Here is a 26,867-nt window from a genome sequence, read left to right on the forward strand (position 1 = left end):
CATTGTGGTGAAGAAAGCTGAGCCGAAAGGAGAAGCTTTTGATTTACTGGTCCATCTACGTCCCAACCCTCACCTGTGGTTATGAGCTCTGGGTAGTGACTAAAAGAATGAGATTGTGGATACAAGCAGCCAAAATGAGTTTCCTCTGTGGGGTGGCTGGGCTCAGCCTTAGAGATAGGGTGAGGAGGTCGGACATCCAGAGGGAGCTCGGAGTAGAACCGCTACTACTTTGGGTCAAAAGTGGTCAGCTGAGGTGGTTCAGGTATCTGATCAGGATGCCTCCTGGGCGCCTGTTGCTGGTGGTACGACCCACTGGTGGGAGGCCCCGGGGCAGACCCAGAACACCTTGGAGGGATTACATATCTCATCTGGCCTGGGAATGCCTTGGGGTCCCCCAGGAGGAGCTGGAAAGCATTGCTGAGAAGAGGGACGTCCAGGGTGCTTTGCTTGGCATGCTGCCCCTACGACCTGGCCCCAGATAAGCGGATGAAAATGGATGTATGGATGGACGGATGGATGGTTGTGCATCTTGTAGCCTGTGTGTGTAACAGGAAATGACTTCACACGATAAGGTAGGGGCTTTATTCATTTAATTTATTAAGATGCTACATAGTCCAACCAGGTTGGGTTGTTTTTATACACCAGAGAGACTACTTGAACTAGGAATATTAATCTTCTTGGATAGACTTATTTATTTATTTATATACATACAAAACAGTTTGCCGACTGCTTACATTGATCACGGTGATGGTCAGAGACTCCAGGACAGGTCAGTGTAGTGTGTTTTACAACTGAACCTGGATCATTTAGTATTCACATGTAATTAATAATGTCTGTTTAATCCTACTTGGAGTACCACATTGGTGAGGATTACAGGAGAGTTATGAATCACATAACCAACCAGGATTCTTTGAACAAAAAGAATTTGCTGCAAATACTACGTGACCCAGGTCTGATAACCCAAAATAGGACTGTAGCTCAGGTCTGCTCTGCCCTCCCTCTAAGCAGCAAGTCATCCTCAACCCAACAACTTTACAGAGATACAGTAGAAACACAAGCTCATGTTTATTTCAATCGCTTATCCGCCAGTCAAATCCATCATCTTCCACTCCACTTAACATGAAAATATGGTTGAAGTCTGTCATTTTCTCTTTCAGTTTAACGGTAAGGGTAATGCACTCCTGCATCGTATGTGGACACAGGGGGATAAAAATATGCTGCTCTTTTTCCTTCAGATATCACAAAGTAAAATGACATCCTCCATTGCTTTCTTCCCTCATGCAAATTTGGAGAGGAAACAATTTGTTAGTATGTTTGTGTTTATTTTTGATCAAAATAACCATTGGCTCTGGAACAGTACAATGTCACAATGTGGTCCCCTCAAGGATATAGGCTAGGCTGTATGTTTTCCCCCCACCTCTCGCTTGAGAAAAAAAAAATGTATGCAGCAGGAAGATCAAAGGAGAGAGACTCTTAATGTTAGTGCATTAAACACGACCGACATGAGTAATGAACACGACTTAAAATGCAGTGAGGATGTAACATTAATAAGCAACGGATAAATGCTGAACAAACACCAAAAACTGAACACACGCCTGCAGTGGAGTGGAAATAAAACCCCCCTCCAGCAAAAATCACCAGCAGCAGAGAGCTGGAGCAGGCAGCTTGAAACACTCAGTTGATCTCTGACATACATTTGCCCCAAACAAAACAGAACGTCAACAAATGTATGGCTCAGTAGGAAAATATGAGAGAACAAAAAAAAAAAAAAAAAAAAAGAGCTGGAAATGACCAAGGTCCCTTTGTGAGGACACTGAAATAGGACCTTGGTGTTGTTGATGTTGTAAGGGAAACACATTCGCCTCTACATGCACCTCCTGTCCACTTCTTTCTTTATATACGCATGCTTTTGGTGTGTGTGTGTGTGTGTATATGTGTGTGTGTACACTCTTAGAAATAAGGGCTCCAAAAGGGTTCTTCATAACCATTTCTTTTTGAAGAACCCTTTTTTTTTTTAAGAAAGAGTCCTTCAAGGGTTCTTTGAAGACTATCAATCTTGATTAATACATCGATTCGATGATCCGGTATCATCAATAGAATATGCCTTTATTTTGGAATTTTGTGTCAACGTCAAACAGCAGCAGCTGAGCAAAAGACAATGAGGGTAAGGTTAGTTACTCTGAAGTAAATCAGCAATGTGGAGATATTTCATATTTCGGAGTAAATACGGGTCAACAGACGAAGCATATGCTACATGCAAACAGTGCCGTTCTCAGGAAATCGGCGTACTTGCCTGGCCGGGCATCTCACTCTAACTTACACAACAGCAACATTAGCTGCTCTATTTCAACAATGTGAGGCTGAAAAAACATGATGCAGACTCAAATTCAACTGTGCTGTTCAGTCGGGAGATGCAGGGACTTAAATCAATAGTGAGTAAGAAAAACTAAAAATAATACATCTTATTTGCAAAGCTATAAACAGAGGAAAAGTCTGCCAGCTGCTAGGCTAATTTATACAATGTAAAAGTACTTAAGCTAATGATGGTTGACTACTTTCTAGTTTTGTTTATGAACCTTGACAGTTTTCATGAGCTGAATGTCATACTCTTGTTAAGTGCTCTTGTTGTTAAACCTTGTTTTATGGTTAAGTTTGCCTTCAGGGCTTTTAGCCAGATAGCCCTAAAGTTTAGGATAAGATCATAGTTTGGGTTAAAATGAAAAACAATCCTTTAGTAATTGCTTTCCATCAGAAAGCCCTAAGGCTAACTCCTCACATATGCTGCTTTATGTGTGTGAGTCAATTTAAAGTAAACTTAATTACAATTATATGGTTAAAATTATTTATGTGGTCTTTTAATCTTTTATGGCCCAAAGCATAGATGGGTGGCAGCTTCTCCTGTAACCAACTGACTGAATCAAATCAAAATCGTGTAATGGCAGACTTTGTGATATCAGCAAATATCACATCGTTGTCCAAAGAATCGATATAGTGTCATATCATGATCAAACTAGTGAATTACGCCCCGATAAGGAACCCTGTATGGGGGAGAGTTCTACAAGGACTGTTGAAAGCATAGGAGTTAAAAATCCTGACCCTCAAATAAAATGTTTATTCACGTTTAATGGAATATAAAGGGGTTCTTGGTGTATTCTTGTTAAATCTAGTTCAGACCAAAGATTAACAACGAGATGGAGCCATCTGGAGAGAAAAGTTGCAGCAGTGTGAACTGGCTGGTCTCAGCTCGATTCACGCCAGCTGATGGTGTGATCTGCGACTCAGCTTGTCAAATAACCAGCGGCTGGTTTTAGAACGTAAGGCATGTCATCCGTTTGCACAGCCAATGAAACTGTAGCAAAGTCTGCTGGCCAAGTCAGTAAATTGTCTGCAGACGGCCTGTTCGCTTGCTGCAACATTCTCTTATTCTCTTATGATACGCTGTCTCGTCTAGCTGCATTGGTGTGAACTGGCAGATTGCAAGTTTCAACTCATCTTGTCGCAAATACTTGGTCTGACCTTGGTTAGCAACCTCAGAAGGTGAAAAGATTTTGAATGGAACACCCAGAGAGGGTTCTAGTTGGATCCATTATACCATACAAGGTTCTCTGTAGAACCTCTCAGGTGGGGTACTGGGTCAAACCTTCACAGATGGTTTTAGGTATAACCTTTTATGTTGGGTTCTTCCATATGGACAAGCTGAAGAACCCTCCATGGCACCTTCATTTCTAAGAGTGTGTATACTGTATATATAGATACTGTATATATGTCAAAGTACTGTATATAAACCTCCATCTTGGCCTGAGAATAACTTGCCCAAATAGGTCACAAGGCAAGCCTTTCATCTGGATAACGTTTACAGATATGATCTAATCCTACAAATCTGGAGCTCATTTCTGGTAGCTGCAATATTCTTAAATGCCTCAACCCTAACAACAACAAAAAAAATTACTTAAAATCATAAAAATGCAACAAAACACAAAAGAGAGAAAGAAAAACAAAAACTGAAAATGTAGTTGTGCAAACCTACAGCCAAATGACATATTATTATCACCATTATAAAAGCAATTAAATTAGATTCAAAAGTCCAGATGCAACACTCTTTGTGTGTGAACGCATGCAATCAAACATCCCCCTCTGGCAACTGGGGGTGTGGTGAGCACTGAGTGACCAGTGGCGGGAATAAGGTAGAGTGAAAATAAAAACGACACGAGGAAAGAAAACCCCTATGGTATAGTGTTTCTTACAGTGATCAAGGTTGTTCTACAATCAAAGACGAGCCGATTTTATAAAGCCTCTGATTGCAGGAGTCAGTTTGATAGCCCTGTGTGTAACCCCGACTGTGTGGATCATCTCTCTGGTAAGTCCCTTCCTTAAAGGGGGTTTAGCTGGAAGGAACACCTGGATCTACTGTACAGTGGGGGGGATTACGTATACATATACATAGGCCCTGGCCTCCATCGCTTAGAAAAAGAAACAACAATACACTAAAATGACATTCACACAATTGCAAACTGACTCAGTCGCACCAACACTACCTCGCCGGTGTTAGAAAATTGGTCTGGATCACTAGCATTAAATCATGTTTCCATTCCCCCCTCCCCCACAGAACCAGTCATCTATATACATGAAACTTTGGGAAAGAGGGCCAGAATGATTATGTGATGATTACGTAGAGGCAAGACCTGTAACAGTAGGTTTGTTCATATCGTTTTTTTCTTCTTTATTTTCTCATACATTACCTTTGATTTTTTTTTTTTTTTTTTACATAAATGAGACTGAATCAAAACTAGTACCACCCCCCACCCAGCGGATATGGCATTTCTGATCCAAAATCCCAGATCCCGTGTTTGTTTTCATCCCCCTGAAAGCATGCTGCGGCCGACCCAACTGCGCTGCCATCTACAAGACCAACTTGCCCACAATGACGCCCACCACAAAGAAGAGAATAATGAGGGCCATCGTGCGGGCGCTAAACCCCTCATCTTTCTTCATGCCAATTGAGGAGTGCTGAGATGACATCACGTTGCTCTTCCTCATCCGCAGACCATCATCCTCCTGAAAAAAGAGAGCGGTGACAAAGAAATAATTGAGAAATGATGAAAGAAAGGAAGCATATGAAGAGAGGAAGAAGGGTGGTGGTGGGATTGAAAGAAAGAAAGGGAATGATGAAGTAGAGAAGAGAAAAACAAAAAGATGACATTGGGAAGAGAAACGGTCAGTTTGTCAATCAGTCGATAAGATAAGACAGTATTTATTTACAAGCTCAAAGAAATAGGATCTGCTTAAATCTTCATCTGACCAAATCCCCAGAGGACCGCAGAAGGCGCCAGGCTTTAACACACTTCATTTCCCAGCAGCGGGTGGGGGGGCTCTCTGTTAGTTTAATCTCAGCCGCAGGAGCAGCCAACAGTCGTTCTGCCTCTGGCAAGAACTTGAAGGGGAGGAGGTGGTGGTGTTTGACTTTCTCCTAGCTGTCTGTAGTGTGTGTGAGTCATTTCCAACCAAACCTTAACAAAACCCAATTTTTAAAACTTACTTCACTGATCGTTGTGATTGATGGCGTACTCATTGATTTGCAAAATTGCCTTACGAGCTCTGAACGCTGAGGTCTGCCACTGATTATGGATCAGAGCAGTTGCGCTTAATGCTAAACCTCAATCTTGAGTAACTGTCTCTATTCAAAGAAATAGAGCAAAGGGTGGAGGGACACCGCAATGTCATTTGGAACCACCACTTTGTGTGAATCAAATTTCCACTTAATTTGCTTATCTTGATGGTGAACATCAATCAGGACACACAAAAAAAATAACCAAGTGTGACTCTGAACGTTCAGTGATGTCATCTGCTAATTTTGATGATTGAGATGAAAGGGGAGTTTTCTTTGCTCAGTCAGTCTGTCTTTGATTTAGGCCTGAAATTAGATTAGTTGTTTGAACTACACCATGCGCTACAAGATTTAACATACAGAACCTATTAGAGGGGGACTGAATAGTCGATTAATTGATTAGTTGGGCGACAAGAAATTAGCCAGGGAAGATTTTGATAACCAAGTAATTGCTTTAGTCATTTTTCAAAGCAGACATGACAAAAATTAACTGGTTTTAACATCTAAAGAGTAATTATTTGGTGGTTTGACAATAAATTAAACATTTTTGGGTTTGGGACTGTTTGTCAAACAAAACATTTAAATGCGTCCACTTCTCTGGGACATTACAGTAAGCATTTTTCACTAGTTTATCATATTTAATTGACCAAATGATAAGTTGATTCATCAAGAAAATAATTAGGAGACCAACTGATAACTGTTCTTGTACATAATACATGCATCATGTACACACATTTAAAATAACCAACTTAAATAAAAAAAAAAATCACAATACTGAATTACTGTTTGACATATTGATTCATACAGTAACCTATAACCAGTAACTTCCACTGTATGCAAATATGCCCGAGAAATATAATCAGTGGTTGTTTTTTTTTGCCTCTCATTTCAATACATTACCTTAAATCTATGCAGCAACATCTGAACGCACAAACAGGGTTTCAAGCTGCGTTAAAAACAATAAGTGTCTGCTAACATCAGAAGAAAATGATTATGTTTATGTTTTTATAATACAATAGTTGGCTTATTAAACTCACACCCACATGTTTTTAATAAGTGAGACGAGTGTTTAAACTTATTATATGGCTTTGTTGGATACTCGATTTTGATTGGTCACTTACAGTATTCTGCTGTCTAATATTTCTGAATAGCCGACCGCTGCTATAAATAACAGACGGTTGCTATGATCAAAGATGCTCAGTGAAAACAATATAAACATTTAAATCAATAAAATTATTATTCAACCAATAGTTTGTGTCAAATTAGTGATTTCTTTAGTAAGCAGTCGTGCTCATAGTCGGGATAATGTACAGCGAGTGGGTCATTATTGTGAAATGAAATCCTGCATCACCCATCAGGATTCATACTGCTATAAAGTATACCACCCTTATATGGATAACGACAAAGCTGAATCTGACGCGTCTCATCACATCACGTTCAGCTCGGGAGGTTACCGATCGATTTATCACAACACAGGTTTGCTTTGCAGTGATTAATCCAAACAATAAGTTTAGTTAAATTAGTTGACGAATCACCAGTTCACTTGGACACGTTTTACCCAACAGAGTCTGAATTAGTTTGAAGTTATTACTTATTATTTGTGAGACTGAGAATGTGGTGATACCTGTGCTTTTACCGTCTTGAAAAATGTTGTTAAAACTAACTGACTGTGTTAGTCGAGTTGTCTCACTCACCCTGATCTGTTTGTTTTCTTCCCGTAGCCTCTGAGCCTCCATCTGCAGCCTCTTACACTCCTCCATGATCTTCTTTACCTCCCCATCATCGAGGGTGGAGCTCATTGACTTTGGAGGCAGCGTGGAGGAGTCTGACTTCAGCAAGCTGGACGACATCATCTTGTTGGACTCCATGTCGTGCTGTAAGTGGGTTAACAGGGCGACAAGTTAAAATGCAATAAGTCGGTTTGTTTGCTGCTACAGTGTTTCCATGGCAATGCTGACCGATGACTTGGCTGGTACACTGTCGCAATTTTATGTTTATATTTGGAGACGTGCAGACTTTCATATACAGTACAGGAACATAAAGACTCCTCTTTTAAGCCCCCTATCTCCATGTTGGCAGCAGAGTTCACCCAGGGGTGCCTTTCATAAGCGGATCAAGCTGGTTTCTATCAGCATTATCTCCGTCTAACGGACTCTGCGGCGCAGTGCCGACTGGAAGCCATGTGGATGTATCGCACAGCTCAAAATGAATTGAAAACAACTACCACGGGTCCCTTTCCCTCCTTAGGTTCGTGAAACCAGTAGACTCAGCTTATATCATGACGAGATAATGTCTCCGCAGCTGCGTGGGGTCTGAGAAGACTCACAACAATAATAAACTGCATGTGAGAGTGAACAAAGTGGCTCTCTGACAGGCTGCCGATGCCTGAGGGTGTGAGGAGAGAGAGGTGATGAAGATTGATGCTTAAAACTGAGAAACAGCATGACCAAGACAGAAAAAGTGACGATGAGAAAGAGAGAAGGAAAGCGAAAGAAGGCCGTATTTTTTATCTGAAATTGTTGCACAACACACTGACTCTAAAACTTTTGTCCATCATTTATGCTTTCCGAACAAGAAGTGACAGCACCAAGAAATCATCCTCACTGCTTGACGTCTCCATCTGGTCTCATATTGCAATTTTTCGCAACAAATAAACCAATAAAACACATCTGACACAGTTTGCCATGTTTCTGTGCGTAACACTTTTTATCAGACGAGAAGACTGAACGAACGCAAACGAAAAATATTGACTTGGAGTGCAGAAGCTTGAAGAGTGCACAGCAATGAGGGGAGATGAAGACTGAGATGGGACAGGATATAGACAGAGAAAGAGAAGGCAGACACAGCAGAGCAGTAAAGAGCTGGAGTGCTGCAAAACAACAATAACCATCATCGGCCCATAAATAATGCAGCCCCTCCTCAAGACAAATATTAACAAGCAAACAAATATTGCACTGTACAGAAAGAAGCAATAAAAAGTCATCATTATGTTGTGAAAACAAGCAGCGTAATAGATAATGAATGACATACCAAAGATTAGAATACAACGTGGCACTGTCTGCTGCTGAGGCCAATTAGTGTGAGTTTGAAAATAATGGCAGGAAGCAATGTGACACATCTCTCTCTGCAATGGCTTTGATATCTGATCTGTAGTGACAACAAACGGTGACGTTGTGAGGCGAGGCGAGGAGTGGAGTGTCAGCGTGCACTTACCGTTTTCTCGTTCTCCACAGGCATGTCGAAAACACACCTCAGCTTGGAGTCCATCAGCTCCTCTGGTTTGGCCTCCTTCCACTGGAGAGACAGAGGACCGAAGATGAAGAAAAAAAGCTTCGTCACATTATTTCTTTGTAATTTAATCCAGGCAAAAGGGCCCATTTACAACAGTGTTGATAATGACTCATCATAGGAGGATGGAGAGCTCACATAAACCTCCTTCTGTCTCCTTTATTAATTTTTGGCTGTGTAAAGTCCTTTGACATATTAAACATATTCCTACATAATGTCTTGATTTAGAAATTTTATTAGTAGATTTTTTACACTGTCTGGCACCAATAAATCCAATGGTACATGTATTATTAAATGACTAACATGTCTTTTTCTCTCTTAGATGAAGACATCGCTAACTGAACGCCTCATTTTTATGTATTCTGCCAGCGTACACCAACTCTTTCCATAATTAAAGAAAGCCTTACTTTACATACTGCACTCAAGAATATTGTTAGCTGAGTTTCACAAGAACATTTTAGGTGTACAGTTTACAGACTGAACCAGGATCATGCACGTTATCTTCCCAACACTGAAGTGTGTAAAACACTTTAACACAGTTAAACAGTTTACATGTCTGTGGCAGTATATCCTTTGTAAACTATGGTTTCTGTGAAGATATTAAAAGGCACATCTACGGTATGTTTTATAATACTTGTTTTAATCTATCTTCAACACTGGGAAAAGCATTTAAAGTACATTGTTTAAATCTTTTAGAATATGTTTATGCCTACGAGACTGTCGAGGGAGCTGAATCTGGCAAACCTCCAGTGGTGTGAATAAAGAGTCAGCAGCCTAGTGTTTAGAGGAGAAAAAATATGCAGTCCCATGATGGCAACTGTGAAAATGTTTTCTGTAAAGTGCTGTTGAGGAGCTCTGATGCTGCCAGGTGTGTATCAGTAAATTCAGACTGTAGCTGTGTTTTTAGTCGACTTGTTTTAATATTTTCATCAACATCTGGACTGTTATCAGGGAGATTTGGACAGAAATGTACAACCAGAACGACTGTAGTGTGTCTTTTTTGTGCTCTTTCCACAATCCACCTCAAAAACCTGCTTTCAAATCAAACCTCTGTTACTGTAGCAGACTCAAACAATAACCTAACTGGGTCTTTATGACCGTTTCTCGGGTTGATTAAGAGTGTGTGTGTGTGTGTGTGTGTGTGTGTGTGCTTTTATGAAAGTGAGTCACAGTATCATACCAAACTCTCAAAGCACTTGTTGGCACGTTAATGATGATTTACAGTATGTATGTTGGCCAATGATGGCAAGGATGACTCTGAGACCACACACACAGTTACGGCTAAACTGTGCTCATCGTGTTTTTTTATTGCTGTGCGCCGCACTGAGACACAGCCTCTCATCCAGGCTGGGAGCTGCCTATCGACTGCTTCTTTCCTTACAGTTACTTCCTGAGTTGATCCCCGTGTCTGCTGTATGACTGACCCAAGTACAATCTCTGTCCAAAGCAATTTTTTAGAGCGGCTAAAAAACATGCTGATGGTGAAAATTGATTTTAGGAAGAAGACACACTCACCACTCCCTCCATGTCAGTCATGTCAGGAGGTGCTAGCACGGACTGGACCATGAACTTGTGTTTGCTCTTCTCATTGGGGTCATAGTCAAAAGGCTGCAGCATAACTGAAATACAAAATGACAGTCGAGGTCATGTACGATACTGCTACCACAAAGTCACTGCTGGTTTTGACAGACTTCACATTGCAACATATTTAATTTACTAAACTGTATTTACTTCCTTTAGTTACCTAAAACTAGGATTAACAGGAAACATTGGGAGAAAACAATGGGGTTGGTAAGTGAGAGATCTTGAACCCATGCGCCCACAGTGTGAACAGGAAGTCCCCACGTGATTATTGTACTCATTTTGTTTTGTTGTGACTCCCTCAGTTTTGTTTCCCTTGTTTAAAACCTCATTCTCACTTCCAATTCTCAGGAGACAAAAGCGAACGTATCAAACAAAGTGTCTTGTGAGTGTCAGTCAAACTACAGCACACTTGCAAGAACATGATATGATTTGTGGGTAAAATCTGCCGCCCCAAATACGAATTGAACTCCAGCGATTAAGCCGTTACTTCTCTTTGTCAGCAATTTTCCGTCTCTCTCTTTTTCTCAACTCTGCGTCCTCTCCTTGGATTAAAGAGGAATTAGCGAGTATCAAATGTGTGTTGTTCGAACAGTAAACTAGGTCCTCCATGTCTTCAAGGCTCTGGGCTCGCCCCTGCTGCTCGGAAAAAGCGGTGGAGATGATTTATTTCTAAGTTTGTGTTACCATGACGGCGAAACACTGACGGATCTACAAATACCCCAGGGGGTAATCTTTCTAACAGCTTCCAACCCTGTCTTTTTCTTTCTTAACATTACATATTGCTCTAACAAAAAGCAGGTGTGGGGTTGGAATACAACTTCAACCCATCACCACATCAGTCCCTCTCAGTCAGTGGTGTGTTATTTGATGTCATTCCAATGACTGAGAAAATATTTTAAAGCTGTAACGGTGATTTACAATGATCACTTTCTTATGTCAGTGTTCAAGTTAAGGGTGGAAGTGCAGAGGGGATGAAAATGGCTATTGATGGGTGATCTTATTCTCCTTTGACTTTTTAAATGAGGGTGTAATTGAACGGCATATTGTGACATCAGTACCAAGTATGTCTGCAATGCCTGCGTGACTCTTTGGCTTTCACTAGAAACAAATGACCTCCTAATTTCAAAGCCAGTGTAGCTATCAGGATGGTTTTCATATATGGCACATGCCAATTGTCCCTAGAGTGGGAAACCTCAGAGATGTAGTGCACCATTACAGCAATCAGGGCAGTTCAATATCGCAAACCAGAAACAGACGGCATGAACAGATTGAGAACGTCCTGTTTCAGTCAGACCCAATTTGCACGGCCATCTACCTCAGGTCCAAGGGGACAATACTAGAGAATGGAGGCAGGAAGGCATGTAGGTTCTTTGAGCAACACTGAATAACATGAAAAAGGTCCTGAGCCAGAGCCTGAGATGGAAAAAGCAGGGGGGGGGGGAGTGATTTAAATCATCTTTGATCGACAGCCTTTGAACACACCTTCACAAAAAGCTACTCCTGCTAATGGCGTGATTTAGTATTCCTGCTTCACGCTGGGCAATCATTTATAAAACTCACAGAGGCTAATTGTGTTCAACATGGTCAAGCAGGATGGTAATCGCCTGCCTGCTTGTTGATGATGAATGGAACCATTAGAGGGGTGAGGGAGGAAGGTAAGAAAACTTTCCCTTCCTGTCACTAATTAATTGTGTCCCATGAGACAAGATGCTCACTACAGAATGACCTTTAACTATTTACCTTCAAGTTCTCACAGAGGCCCACCCATGGAAACTAGTTATTACAGGGTCTGCACAAGATTCTCTACTGTAGGGCTGCAATTGATGATCATTTCTGATGATCAACTACTAAAAATAATCTGCTGTTTCTGGATTTAAGCTATAGTTGGTAACTTTTGTAGAAATAACCTTTTGTCATATTTTCTGAAACTGTAACTATATCCACACAGCAGCACACTTGACAGATAATCTGAAAATAAATAAATAAATAAATAAATAAATAAAATAAAAACATGCTCCTCTGCCTCCTCACAGTGCTTCTAATGGCATTTGCTAAAATCCCAAGGCTCCATCCTTGGCCCCCTGTTGTTCTGCATATACATGCTTCCGTTTGGTCACATCATTAACAAATACGATATGTTCCATTAATTTTAAACATCTTTTATCATACAAACATCATAAAGGGCTCGGATCATCTTGCAACTCCCTGCCAGAAGATCTGGGGCTTGCTGAATCAGTTTTAAATCACTTCTTAAAACATATCTCTTCAAAAAAGCCCTTTATTAGTTTTAGCAGACTGCTTATTTTATATATGTCTCATTTGGTTATTTTCTATTGTTTTTATCCTGTGTTGTCATCAATTATTGTATGCTTTTATTTGGTATTATTCTAATTACTTGTTGCCTCAAATGTTTTCAGCAACATATTTTAGTGTGCTGTTTAGCTGTGACGTGAGAAAGTTTGGTCCTGACAGTGGGTGCTGGGCAGTGCTTTGTGCTTCAGTCGACTGATTCCAACATCGCAACCAGGTCACAAACTTTCTCATTTTATAGCTTAACAATACACAGTATAGTAATGACATGTTTCAGAAAGCAGTTGAGGTGAAAAATAGGCAATGCAGGAACAGAATCTTGAATTACATTTGATCAGCGCTGCCTAGTTTGACAGTTTGACTGCAGCTCACAAAGTGATTGACATCATTCAAATTCAACACAACTCATGGCTTGATTCCCTTCAAAACCATGGTGTCGTGAGAATATGCCTTCCATTTCAAAGTATTATGTCACTCCCTTTCCATAAAAGTATAAAACTTGAGACTTCATGACACATTTAATGTGAATTCTCAGCAGCATAGCAGAAAACAAAAAGTGTCAACAATATAAGATAACTAAAGATACAGATGCCAAAAACAAAATATAATATCTCAGTTTAATGACCCAAACACTGCACTCATCACCAAATTCAGAACAAGATACAAGGTGCAGTTCACTGTGAATCTTAAGACACCGATTTGACACATGACACCGTACGGCTCATTGTTGCACCCTGATCTATAGCGGTGACCTTTTCACCTCGATTCAGAGAAGCCTTACTCGTAACAGAGAGCTCCCTGTGTACTTAGTTCAATATTACTCAACACAAAAACCTGGTCAAAGATCAGCAAACCTACCAAGACAATATAGCGTGGGAATGGGGAAGAGAGTGAAGTCGACCAGCGCTGTTGAGATACAGGCCTGGAGGGAAAACTCACCAGGATGTAAGAGCTAAGTCTCATAAAACGTATTCTTGTTCAGGCTTCTCAGGGTAGCAGGATCTCACACTTCTGATTGTGCTCTACTGGGTCCATCTAATTCAATATAATTCAAGGGGGAAAAACATACTCACTATGCACGAGCAAACTCATTTCAGGATAAGGAATAATTCAGGAGTCGATGGCATATAATCCACCACACCTTTGCAGGGATCAGCTACTGCTTTGAGGTTAAGTTCTGTTGTAGGAATCGAGTCGGTGGGCAAATGTGAGACCTCATGTAGCATATCAGCAGAAATGTTTTGAGTGTGGATGTCGATTAAGACAGGAGTATTCCTGACTAGAAATGAGACTAAGTGTGAGCTAATGAAGCTAATTCAGATAACATGCAACCAAAGAATTATGCTGTTTTTCTATCTGCCCCAGTTGAAATGATAACAAGTCCCGAACATGTCAGACAAACACTGACATGCTCCCAGAAGAGGCTTAATATTTGTGGACACAATGATTCTTCTTTTTTTTTTTTGTAAACATTCACACCACATATTTTTCCACTGGATGCTGCTATATAACACCAATCAACCTCAGCAACATTCCTGCGGTCATGGCTACGTTGAACATATACGGTTACAGCTGGGTTGAGCTTCAAAAGCACTGTGTGTATCCTCAGCTGAGCCAGCAAATGACACATCTTGGGTTTGTAGGTATGCTGTGGCAGACTGTTGCCTTACGTCCCGATTCAAGTGGATGCCTGTGTAGCTTTTACGCTGCTTTGTTAAAAACTACAGGCTGGAAATACGAGACAAACGGGACTGCAACAAGTTACAGAGCTTTTGCAATCATCTGAGATGGAGACCGAAACCTAAACACAATACTTTTGCCTGAATGCCTCAATAATGATATTGTGAAGTTATTTTGGGAATGACTCTTTGTACATTCAGAATAACTCTACAAAAAGAACATTTTTATTAGGAATGTTGGTATGACAACCAAGCAGTGTTTGTTTCCCCTCAGCTCAAACAGTGTGGTGTGCTCAGAGATTTTAATCAATTAACTATCATGTAAACAGGAAGGCAATCCAGGCACTCCAAAATATAAGAAGAAATACATCAGCAAGGAAGACCATATTAAAAAGCCTTCTGTGGGTCTTTGTCACAGCTTTATTTAGCCGCTGTAATAAAGGCTTTTTAATATTTCCTTCCTTGTTGATGTATTTCTCCTTATATTGCCTGGATTGCCTTCCTGTTCATCCCAACACACTTTCTGATCTAGGTTTGATTATACAGAGCAACCAGTCATCTCTTTTTCCTAACTGTAATATAGCTTTTATGACCAGGAAGAAAGAGCACTTAAAGGTGCCCTGAGGAGTTTCCTTGAAAACAAACAAAAGTTACATTGGCATTCAGTGTTACAAAAAACACTTTGTATGTATTCTTGAGGGCAGGGCTAACAAACGAGTTGAATACATTTCCTTTTGCATAGCACAGTTACAAAGCCAAATATGGCTGCTATCCAGTTAAATGGATGGCAGGCAGCATACAAGGTGGCAGGTATGACATTGAATCTCTATCAGCTGATAATCAAACAGTAGTGGAGATACTGTGGTAAACTCTGATTTAATCTTTTGGCGGCTTTTAAGTGTTTAAAGACAGAACAACATCTTTACCATTTGGATTAAGCTACAAAGAGCTTAATCCAAAGGATGAAGATATAAGAAATATTTGTATAGGTCTACATTGTTTATGTTCTGGGGGGGTAACCATACATTGATTTGAATTGATTCAATGATCAACAATCCATTATCATTGATGCAAAGTGAAAATATCAACACATATCATGATCTTTAACATACGACTTTATTTTAAAATTCCCATGGCACGTCTGTGTCACCATTTCTGTCCTAGCACACCTCTTGTCTACACATTCAAACAGTGCTAGTGGCCTAGTGGCAGACGATGGTAAGCAGCCAAGAAAAAGACAATGAGGAAATTTACTGATATCGTCTATAATTGTTTGCTGGACCTGAAACTGAATCAAAATCGTATTGTAGCAGATTTTTTGATAACAGCAAATAATGTATCACTACCCAAAGAATTGATATATCATCATCATATCCTAATGAAACTTGTGATTTCCACCTTTATTACTTACCCCCAACCTAATCACAAGAGTAAATTTTGGCATTGTACGTTTCTGCTCACCACGGTTTTGTAGCATTTTTGCATTATTTCTTCACTCTTCGTTTCAAATATGTTTATTGCGACAATCACACTTGGAAATGCTGCTGATGTCACGCTAAAACACAACTGGTGTTGATGTTTGTTGGTCTCAGTGGTCTGCAGCTTGGCAGCTATCTTGCCTAGGTGTCACGCCATCCCCCATCTCCTCCACCTCCCAGTAACGAAGTCAGCTAATTTAAGTTTAATCAGAACTATGGCACTTTAGATCCATCCATTTTCTAACTGCTTATCCTCTTGAGGGTCGCGGGGGGGCTGGAGCCTATCCTAGCTGACACTGGGCGAGAGGGCTGACACATAGAGACAGACAACCATTCACACTCACATTCACACCTACGGACAATTTAGAGTCACCAATTAACCTGCATGTCTTTGGACTGTGGGAAGAAGCTAGAGTACCTGGAGAAAACCCACGCTGACACGGGGAGAACAAGCAAACTCTGCACCCGGGATCGTACCAGGAACCTTCTTGCTGTGAGGCCACAGTGCTAACCACCACACCACCGTTTCTAGGTTGCATATTAGGCTAAGCGCCATGTGCTGCTCTGCATGCAAAATTAAAATATAGTGTTGACCGCGCCCAACTGGATTTGGAGCACACCCATTCAAGGTGTAATTGTCCCGTCTTATAAGGTGCAACAAAGCTAACAGCAGAGTCAGACTTTTCCATGAAAGTAACTTCATGTGTGCTCAATTTAAAAGCACACTATGGCTTCAAGATAAGAACCCACAACCACTTGTTATCCTGCTAAGTACACCACTTTCTGAGTTCTCCCTAAAGACAGACCAAACAGAAACAGGTTATAGACCATGCCTTTACTGTATGTTTGCCTATAGTGACTTCATTCTCAGAAAAGCAGTCTCCCTTTGAGACTCAAACCTGTGACCTTTCGCAGCCTAATAAGGGTGAAAAATGAAGGTGACTGACAGAGAGGACTGTGCTGATTTGTCGCCCACTGCTGACTGCAGGCCCCAGTGACACAGTTTGCAGTTGTTGACACCAGATAGGGGAGGTTGTAAAATGAGTCCGTGGCTGTAAATGGCAGAGGTGGCACAGTGTGGAAACATTAGCCTGTACCTGTCTCCCTCAAGAGTGCACGGCTGGGAAAGAGGCCTGCCAGGCAAGACTGGGGAAGGAGGACAGGGGAATACTGACTGGGTAGTGGGAAAAGAGCGGTGTGTGCATTTATGTAAAGAGAACAAACCTATTCAGGACGATAGAGAGACAATAGCTTGCGTTCCTTCTCCCAGATGCTTGGTATTTTAACCAAGGTAAAAATAAAAAGACATGTCATGGTATCTTAAATCATGACTGAAGCAAATAGGGCTACAAAAATGATCCTTTTTAATATCAATCATGTGGTCTATGAAGCTAAAGAGATACCTTTTACACCCTACCAGAAATGCTACCTTCAAGTTGCTTGCTTTGCTTGACCCGTACCAAAGTGGTATTCAGAAAAAAATAAACACATAGTATTTGAGAACCTGAGAAAAGACTTAAATGTTATTACTTATTTTTCCCTGTGATGAACTAACCATTTCAGCCACAACAGCAGCAACATGTTTAAGTATACTGTAAGTTAATAATAATTACTTTAATGGCCCGCGCTCAGTCCCACTCACTCAATCATTACCTGAGACATTGATTGAGGTGCCTGCATCGATGATTCCACTGTTTGGCCGCACACAGTACCGGCGCGGCGCTGTTGTCTTCACCTTAAAACACACATTCCTGTCTGTAGGGTTTGAGAGCTTGAGATTTGTGGTAACCACGTCTGAGAATGGACCTGTGAAGAAGAGGGAAGATAAGGTGGACACTTAAACCTTCTGCTTTTGACAAGACTGTCTTTGCATAGCTCAGGAAAACATCTTGAAGATCTCCTTCTAAAGATTTTTTCATGTCCTCCAGAGACTGACAACTTAATTTTAACAGGAGTAAAACAGTAAAAATAATCATCAAAGACTGTTGAGGCAAAGACAAAATTTATGACCACACAAGTCAAATTAAATGGCAATAAATCATAGTAACATCAATTAAAACTGGACGGAGAGCCATTTTAATTTTGATGTTGGCCTCTGACACTCTTAAGAGTTATGATCTCATACGCCACACACATTAATTTCAAAATACCAGGCCTATTTGTCACGTAAATTGTTTGAATGCCAAATGGTAAGAGAAAATGACACATGAACGGAATAAAACAGCCACTAGCATACAAACTCAGACAAGCTCATAATGTGTGTGAGCTGAGTAGTCAGAGAGTGACATAATCAAGGCAAATGAGTGCCTCTTAGTCAACCGATCAAAATACATCAAAATGCAAAGCCATCAAAATGCAAATCAATCATCCGCTGCTGCGGAAATAGCACCAGTCTGAATGAAGGAGAAAAAAGAAACATAAACAACCAAGCTCAGGCAGACAAAGCTCTTTACGTAAGATATTTTAAACGTTATATTTTTACACTGACATATCAAGGGAGAAAGTAACATGGGAGTTTCATTTGATTCTGTAAATGTATGGAAATTTTAATTTTTATGTTGTAATATATGGTACAATTTAAACTGAAAACCTATGTCACAACAGAGAACCACATTTCAGTGGACAGTCTGCCAAATATTTAACACGAAATTTACAAAACCCCACTCTTATATTGTATATGAGCAGCAGAAAAAGGCTAATCTAAGCTTTTTCAAAATAAATAAAATCACTAAAATACCAGCGGGCAAAGCTTATTAAAAATATGTGACGTGCATGTTAGCACATTTAAATGTGGTCTCTCAAAGCCTAACTAGATGTGACTTTAATTATAACAAATTCATTTTACTGCCCACAATTTGGACCTTCTGTCGCATATTTTCTTCATTTGACCTGACGTTTTAGATAAACAGGGTTTAACCGCCAATCAAACAAATGCATATTTTAATAAGTTTGACTGGAAGCTGTCCTCAAGATAAACAATTCCAGTCTGTTTCTCACATTAAAACCCAAAATATGGCGTCTCAGTAACACACCCTGGTGAGAACTGGATTATTGTAAATATGTCAAGGATGCAAACAAAGCCGTCTGCTTTTTCGTTTTTGTTTAACATTACTTTCTAGACTGATTTCGACTACTAATGTCCTCTTGATTACGAGAAAAAAATCTAGCATCAATTTACCAGAGCCTTTAAAGAGTAAACCGTGTGTGCAAATCTATAAAACCCCAGACCTCTGCTGCTGCTCTACCATGATCAGAATAGCTGATGCAGTTTGGCCTCAACCAATTACAGCTATCATTGTTGATGCAGGCCACATATCTCTGAGGCTCTCACAAGGCCGGATGCATTAAGCTGCACAGATTTGTCAATAATGCAGAAAACCCTAACAACAAAAGCCACAATAACAGTGTGCCAAATCTAAAAGGTGAGCGAAGGTTAAGTGAGTTATCCATCCAGACTGCAGCACTAGATTGTCAGAGGTTTTTATGGAGCACTAACTTTCTATATTAATTTTCAAAATGTAATTAGTCTACATCGTTGTTTCAGCTTTTGATGTTGTTCTCCTTTGCACTTGTATAAACTACTTGTATCTGAACTGTCAAATAAATTGGCTCATTTATTATTGTTAAAGTCTTTCCCAAACCAGAGAAAGTCTAGCCTATGTTTTGACACACTTGTTGACAATCCTAATATATCATGCTTGGGTGGGGACAAAAAGTAAACAGGACGGTGCTTTCTGCTGCTGTCTCGACAAAGCGCTCCAGGATACTTTCACTTTGAGTGTCCGTGTGCTGCAGTTGCACTTGTGTAAGAAGGCTCGTTCTCTGGAGGAATTCATGCTTTCGCCTGCATTATTGCAACACACAGACACACTTTTTGCATGTTTGGCATCTTTTCGTAAGCTATGACATTGCTTACGTCGATGAATCGCCCCACCCCATAGTCAATCACTACCTAAACAAAGGAGATATTAGACAGAAGAGTTACGTTATCTTTTCTAGAAATCCCTTAGATTCATTTCAATTCAATTCAATTTTATAAAATCCAATATCACTAATCACAATTTGCCTCATGAGCTTCACAGCATACAACACCCCTCTGCCCTTGGTCCCTCACAGCCGTTCAACAGTTCGGTGGGTTCTGAAACCACCTCCAAAAACCCCTAAATTTCCTCTGCTGTATTCTTTTGTTATTGCCTAACTGTACATTAGGGCTGCACAATATCAGGAAAATATGCAATATGCAGTAACGTCGTTGATTATAGCAATGATAATTTTACTTTTAATAAGTAAACAGATATTCAAGTGTACTCAGTTCCTGACTCAGACTTGCACAGTACATGGACTTGTGCCACATCATCTCTCGTATCCAAAATAATGCAATATGGCTGACGTGCTAATTGATGCTAATTTTCAAAACAGGTTGATTCAGATTAGCCTCATATTCAGATTGATATGCCATAGTTTTTCACGCTGTCATTCAGTCTGACATAACCCTAATGTTTGCAGTTTTCTGTTTGAGACAAAGTACTATTTGGATCAAACTAATCAGGGTACTCTGGCTTCCTCCCACAGTCCAAAGACATGCAGGTGAATTGGTGACTCTAAATTGCTCGTAGGTGTGAATGTGAGCATGAATGGTTGTCTGTCTCTATGTGTCAGCTCTGTGATAGTCTGGTGACCTGTCCAGGGTGTGTACCCTGCCTCTCGCCCAATGTCAGCTGGGATAGGCTCCAGCGCCCCTGTAACTGCTAAGAAGATAAGTGGTTCAAAAAATGAAAGAAGAATCAGCAGTAACCCTCCATTTTCTGACATTTCATTCCTCTACAATTGCTTTTCTTTGGCACAGAAAGATGGCGTCCCCATTCTTATGGGAGTACTTCACCAACAAATTGACCATTTGTATAATGAGAAGTCATGCCGTATTACTTTTGATTTGTGAAGAAAACTTCACTCCAGTGCCTTCATAGAAAGCAACAAACATGTTGATTAATTGATGGACTGGGATACACGTTTAAAACAGCAATACTACATCAAAACATCCATTTACAAACTCACACACGCCAGGCTCCAGTGCTGAGGTTTTTTGAAGAAAACGCATGTGTTTGGGAAGTATTGAGAATATAACTGGATAAATGAGACTTGGATTATACTGCATGAGTTGTCTGAGAGTCTGTCAACAGATGTTTTGATACAGTTCACCACTGTCTGTGGAGGCATGCGAGAGAAACAAAGTTTTCCTCACTAATTCAAGTTCACATGGCATGACTAATTGATTTACAAATGGGCATTTTGTGGGTTAAGTATTCAAAGATCAAAGATCTGATTGGCTCAATTGTTTAAACGGCCATCAATGAGCACAACAGCGAACTGCCGAATATAGGATGTGGTAGAAGCAGTGATTCAGAGGAGCCAAATAAATTCAAAAGTATAGTTATTGCACTCATATTCAATACCAGCCACAAGCGACCTCCGTGTTGGTGTAAGGTTTTCTTTTCACTTAAGTGGTAATGACATTAACAGAAAAGTCAAATCTGTTGGATATGAGAGCTCTTGCATGAGCACTGTAAAAAAGAACTTAAACCTAATCTGGCTAATGCATTGACCCTGGAGAAAGCCAAGAGTCTAATGAGTCTTTGATACTATCAGCACATTACAAGTATTGGAGGGGGTGCAAATTCCAACAAATCTCATTCTACATGTATTACTTAAGCAACCACAGTTTTACATGTCCCTAATTTATTCCTGTTATTTCTGGCAAAAGTTTCTTTATTGACCGGACACTCCAGAAACTGCATAGCGAAATGTATCCCGATCGCTAACTGGCAAACGTTAGTCACTCCTGTGTTTTTCCAGTACCTCTGGTGAGAGCAGAGCTAATTCAAAGTCAAGCGAGGGGCCATGACGAATGAATGTATGACTTCCCAAACTTAGCGGACATGGTGCCAATACCACACACTTTACATCAGTCGGACTAACGGAAACTAAGTTTTCATTTTGGAGCATTATAGTATTATTAAAAACCATATAAAACAAATATTATTCATGAATTATTCAATGTCCATGAAAGAAGTCCAAATTTATTTTTGCTGTATATAAAGATCTAAAGACCCAACAGTCTGTAAGTAGATATCTGAATTGGTTGATTTGAGTTTTAAGACACTGTCTGGTCATGTTTTTGCTTGTGAAAATATCCTTAGGAAAAGCACAACTCATGACTTCTTAAAAGTGTTGAAACTGCACCCATTTGTTTGCCAACTTCCAGTCATCCAAACAACATTTTAACATGTGATTGTATGCTATTATTTCAACCCCCAAAACCCAGCAGACCGGGTTTTCTAATCAAGTATAGTTTTCTAACAAAATAACAAATTAGGCCACTACGGTAGGGATTATGGTGAGCAAAACCTTTAGCGGTTGAAAGAGAGAGGCAGGCTCACTGTGCGTGAAAACATGGGGCTATTTCAGAATTAGCACATACACCAGATTCAAGATAAAGTTTCAGCTCAGCAAACATCCAGAGCAACTGACACTTCCCTTCCCCTTTGAGCAAAGACAGAGAGGAAACTCAGACCCTCAGAGCTTGGCTTGACTTCTGAAGGCTTTTAATGAAAGGGACTCACGCCACCGACTACTGTACACCTGATCTACTACTTCCTGAAAGTTTCTCGGGATAGCATCCAACTCACAAAAACCACAAACGGCAGTTGAAAAGTATTATGACGAGCTAATATTTAAAGCTGTCGTCTTTCAAAGTTAGCTTTTATGGAGAGCAGATTTAAAGTAGGAGCAGGGAGGTTTGTTAATAATTCCCCTGATGAAGATGAAAATTAATAAAAACTGAGGACGTCCAGCCCCTAACACTTAAGTAGCATCAGGCCAAACAGGTCTGCTACTAACAGACCTACTCTGTGTTTCCTGAGGTTTCACAATGCCTGCCTACATATACCTTAGGGCCTCAGTATTGTCATGTGATGTATGGTATCTACTATACTGAGAGGACACATAGTTTCTTCTGTCTGGTGTCCTGTATCAACACATCTGATTTGACACTTCATATATGTCTATGGTGCTCGTTTCTGACTGGCTTAAATCACATGATGGAGCACCTCAAACAAAGTTCCAGTCAATGGTTTCATCACCATTATAAATCAGTGTGAAAGGTATGTTAAACTACAGGAAACCACAGGAACAGTGTGTCTGCTCCAAGCTAAGTTACGAGTTAAAGGATAAAGCTGGTGATATTCTAGTTTTCTTTATTGCCAAATGCCATGAAAAGACCAAAACGGACGACAAATTGATCCTATTAACAAGTATCGCTTGTGTAAAGCCTGATATAGCTTAATCCTCCCAAACTATTTAAAATATATAAATGACCCTTGCACTGTGTTACATGTTCTTTTATTTCAATGAACTTGGTTTATTTTGAGTCAATCCCACATTGTTCTCAGGCTGTAAATACTCACAATGCCTATTAATCTGTGAATAAATATAGTCCCAAAATTCTCAATAGCTGTGCCTGTGTTTTTGATTTTGAGATTTGCCTTTTCAGTAGGAAATAATGGGCATGAGGCTGAGAGCCACAGACAGAGCAGGGAAGTTGAACAAGCACTGACAGACAGACTAGCACATTGTCCCTTTTGGGTCTTTTCATGGCATCTCTTTACGGTGAGAAAATTTTGAATAACGCCAGTGTTTTTCCTACACTCTAACTGGTGAAACAGACCCACCCCCACAGGTTACACTGACAACAGACAAGATTAAAAAGTTATAACAATTTCATCACAGCTTCTCTTTTTGCCTGTAGTACATTAGTCTAAAATACACTCTGAGTTGTCCTAAAGCGGTGGAGAAGAGAAAATAACAAACCTGGTAAAGGAAACTGTAGTGCGGCATTTATCACCTCTGCTTTGCCCCATATTTATTTATATATCAGGGCACCTCGTTGTAAATCACTGCTAAAACAATCTACAGGCTCACTGTCTGCCTGACACCAACAGACTCTTCATTACTATATATACTATAAGGTGCTGAATGCATGATTAATGTGCCATTACACTGTAATCACAGTAAATAACACACGTTAGTAAGGTAACACATTAGCTGTACATAGGAACAATAGTATAATGCTACTTTAAATTGACAGTTCACATAAAAACACAGTATAACCAATTTGTTATCCATAGTGTATTGTGAGCTATCAAAATAGGTTTGGGGGAACAGCCAAAGTTCATCCCACAAACAAACAGTGGTATATATTTTGGTATTGCTGGTTCTTTAATCATATCTTTTGGGATGCTTAAACCAAGGAAAATATACAAAAGGTATAGTTTCCTTGACTTGAACCAAACACCACTTGCTACATGATAAGAGTAAAATAAGTTTTGAGGCTTTCCTTTAGGCAATTAAAACACGTATAAAACTATTCAGCTTCTTAATCCAGAGTTCAAGGTTCAATATTTCAAACGGTGTCAGAATCTCTATAATCTGTTGCAAAAGGGAGTAGCATATGTGTTTATGTAACATTATTTGGGCCTAAAGCAACGTGACATCTTGCAGCCAAATGCCGAGCTTCACTAAAATGTCTATTGGCGATTGTAAAGCCCAAACGATCAGGATGGTGGGCACGTTGATGACCCGTGGCTAACACATATTAAGTAGCAGAGGCTGCCCAGTTATTTGGTCCTGTGAGCTGTCAAGTTATTAAATGACAGCTGGCTGGCCAACAGAGCGAGACAGCCAATCAGAGATCGAGCTAATGTTAGCTAGCTAGACCTGCTAAGGATGTTGTAGCTTGTGTGCAATGAAATGTTGTGAAGTCAGTGGGCAGACTGTGTTCTCACGTGTTTGTTATGGCTGCTATTTCACAGCGGACATGTGTGTGGTGTGTTACACTTGTAAGCCGCTTTACATGCAGTTGCTGCAGCAGAAATGTGTGACAGGGCCTGGCTAGCTTGGTTAGCCGTCGGAAGCTAATCCAGCTAGCTAACCAGCTAGCTAGCTAGCTGTCAGTTGACCCGCCGTCCTTTCAAAGCATTCTTATTCTTTTCATACGAGAGCAATATTGTCAAAATGTGAAGTCCGGCTTCTCCCCGGGTTGGTTACCGTAACACTGGCCTGCCCCCCCCCCTCGTTACCCCGTTGGCAGAGGCAGCTCCCCCCTCCCGTCCAAGCCGGGCCCTCCCCTCTTACCTCGGAATTTCAGTTCGTGCTGAGGCTCCAAGAGCAGAACCTGTTCCGGCCTGGCCATATCCCAACAGCTGGAGCGGGGTTATCGCACTGCAACCAGTTCCTGTCCGTTACCCCCGTGTTAGGATGTTGTTGAGTGCTGCAACGTCAACGGAGTTATTTTATCAATGAATATAGCTGTGGATATCCTGTCCCCCCGGTCACTAGTGCTACTCGAGCTACTAACGGCTGTTGTGATGCAGCAGGAAGGGAGCGAGAGACAGCCCGGTGACGTCACTGCCTCTGCATAGCCACCCAGCGGGGAGGGTGACAGGGTGGTGGTGGGTGATGCCAGGGTGCACCCAGGGATGGTGGGGACCACCTCCACCTCAGGTTTTAAGAAATCTCAGTCAGTGTGACAGGATATGGTTAAAACATGGAGGTTTTTATTTCAGCTCACAAAGTCCAGCATCAAATAATCATGAAGGGTGCAAAGTTGCATACTCCCTTGATCCCAAAATACATCTTACTGTAGTGGATCCCTTGTTAAATAGTACTCCAGTACACAAGTAAAAGTACACAAGTAGTGGTATTAAAATATACTTAAAGCACCCAAAGTAAGAGTACTTTTTGTACAGACTTGCTCATTACAGAATCATTACATCACTTGATTATAATCAGTGATGAATTAATGTGTACTTTGATGTTGCAGCAGATAACAGTGGAGCTAATTTCAACTACTTTATAATAATATTACATCATGATTTATAAAAGGTCATTTAAATTTTTACATTAATAATCTGAACCTGCTAAGTATGTTGTAACGACAGCTTCAAAATAAGGAGTGAAGTAAAATAATATTGGCTTATAAAATGTAATGGAGTGGAAGTATAAAGTAGCATAAAATGTAAATACTCAAGTTTAAGTATAAGTACATGAAAATTGTATTGAAGTACAGTACTTGAGTGTAGTCAGGGGTGTAAGATAGAGCAGAGGAGAGCATGGGCCCTTGCAAGTGATACAGATTGCTGCCTTGAATAATTACCTGCGTTCAAAGCGGAATGACAAGGAAAAAAATAATGTTCCACATTTAAAAACTGTGCCATTTGCTATACATCTCCTGAAAAGACAAACCCAACCATGTCATGATTTACTTTTTTTTATATCTTTTTTAATAGTCAGTAGTTTTCTAAACCAAAATTATATGCTTTTTTTTCTAAGTGAGCTATAAAATCTATTAATAAGCTATAAAAAGTATTCAATTAAATAATTAATTTCCTACATTCTTTGATATTTTTGTCAGATATGCAATGATGATTTCTGTGTAATATTTATGTTAATGTTGTCCAGTGTCAAGTCTCTCTCTATTTGTGTCAAGACAATACATGCACTATTCCACCACTGGCACTGTCTTAACTTATTTATTACAATACAGCATCCCAGTGACACCTGGGGATTATGCAATGGTTTCTGTTACAATCCCCTCTGGTGTGAGGTTTACTCATCAGTTGTTTCCCTCTCTTACTCCAGTGCATGCTATTGTTTTTCTTCTCATAGCCACAGTAACAATAAATCCATGCGAGCTCTTTTCTGAGAAGATGTTATGACAATACTGCATGTAATCTCACAATGGCATCACTTTGGGAACAACTTGGCTTTGGCTCCTCCTTAATCAGTATCTGATGACTAACAAAATTAAGTTTCTTTCATTCTTATTCCTACATTTACCCGGCTTAAAGTATTAAAAAAGTAGATGCC

At 40.2% G+C, this 26,867-nt stretch overlaps 1 protein-coding gene across 1 annotated transcript; it reads right to left on the reverse strand.

Moving 5' to 3' along the window:
* Positions 1–579: 579 nt before the first annotated feature.
* On the reverse strand, positions 580–25,394 carry LOC125889027 (vesicle-associated membrane protein-associated protein B/C-like). Its single transcript, XM_049576681.1, has 6 exons — positions 25,134–25,394; positions 17,598–17,750; positions 10,409–10,512; positions 8,819–8,899; positions 7,300–7,479; positions 580–5,055 (listed from the first exon to the last, which is right to left on the reverse strand). The coding sequence occupies exons 1-6, from the start codon at positions 25,189–25,191 to the stop codon at positions 4,900–4,902; spliced, it is 732 nt and encodes a 243-aa protein (XP_049432638.1). The 5' UTR covers positions 25,192–25,394; the 3' UTR covers positions 580–4,899.
* Between the last annotated feature and the right edge of the window lie 1,473 nt (positions 25,395–26,867).

The sequence above is a fragment of the Epinephelus fuscoguttatus genome, linkage group LG1, assembly GCF_011397635.1.
Source record: "Epinephelus fuscoguttatus linkage group LG1, E.fuscoguttatus.final_Chr_v1".
NCBI classification, from domain to species: Eukaryota; Metazoa; Chordata; class Actinopteri; order Perciformes; family Serranidae; genus Epinephelus; species Epinephelus fuscoguttatus.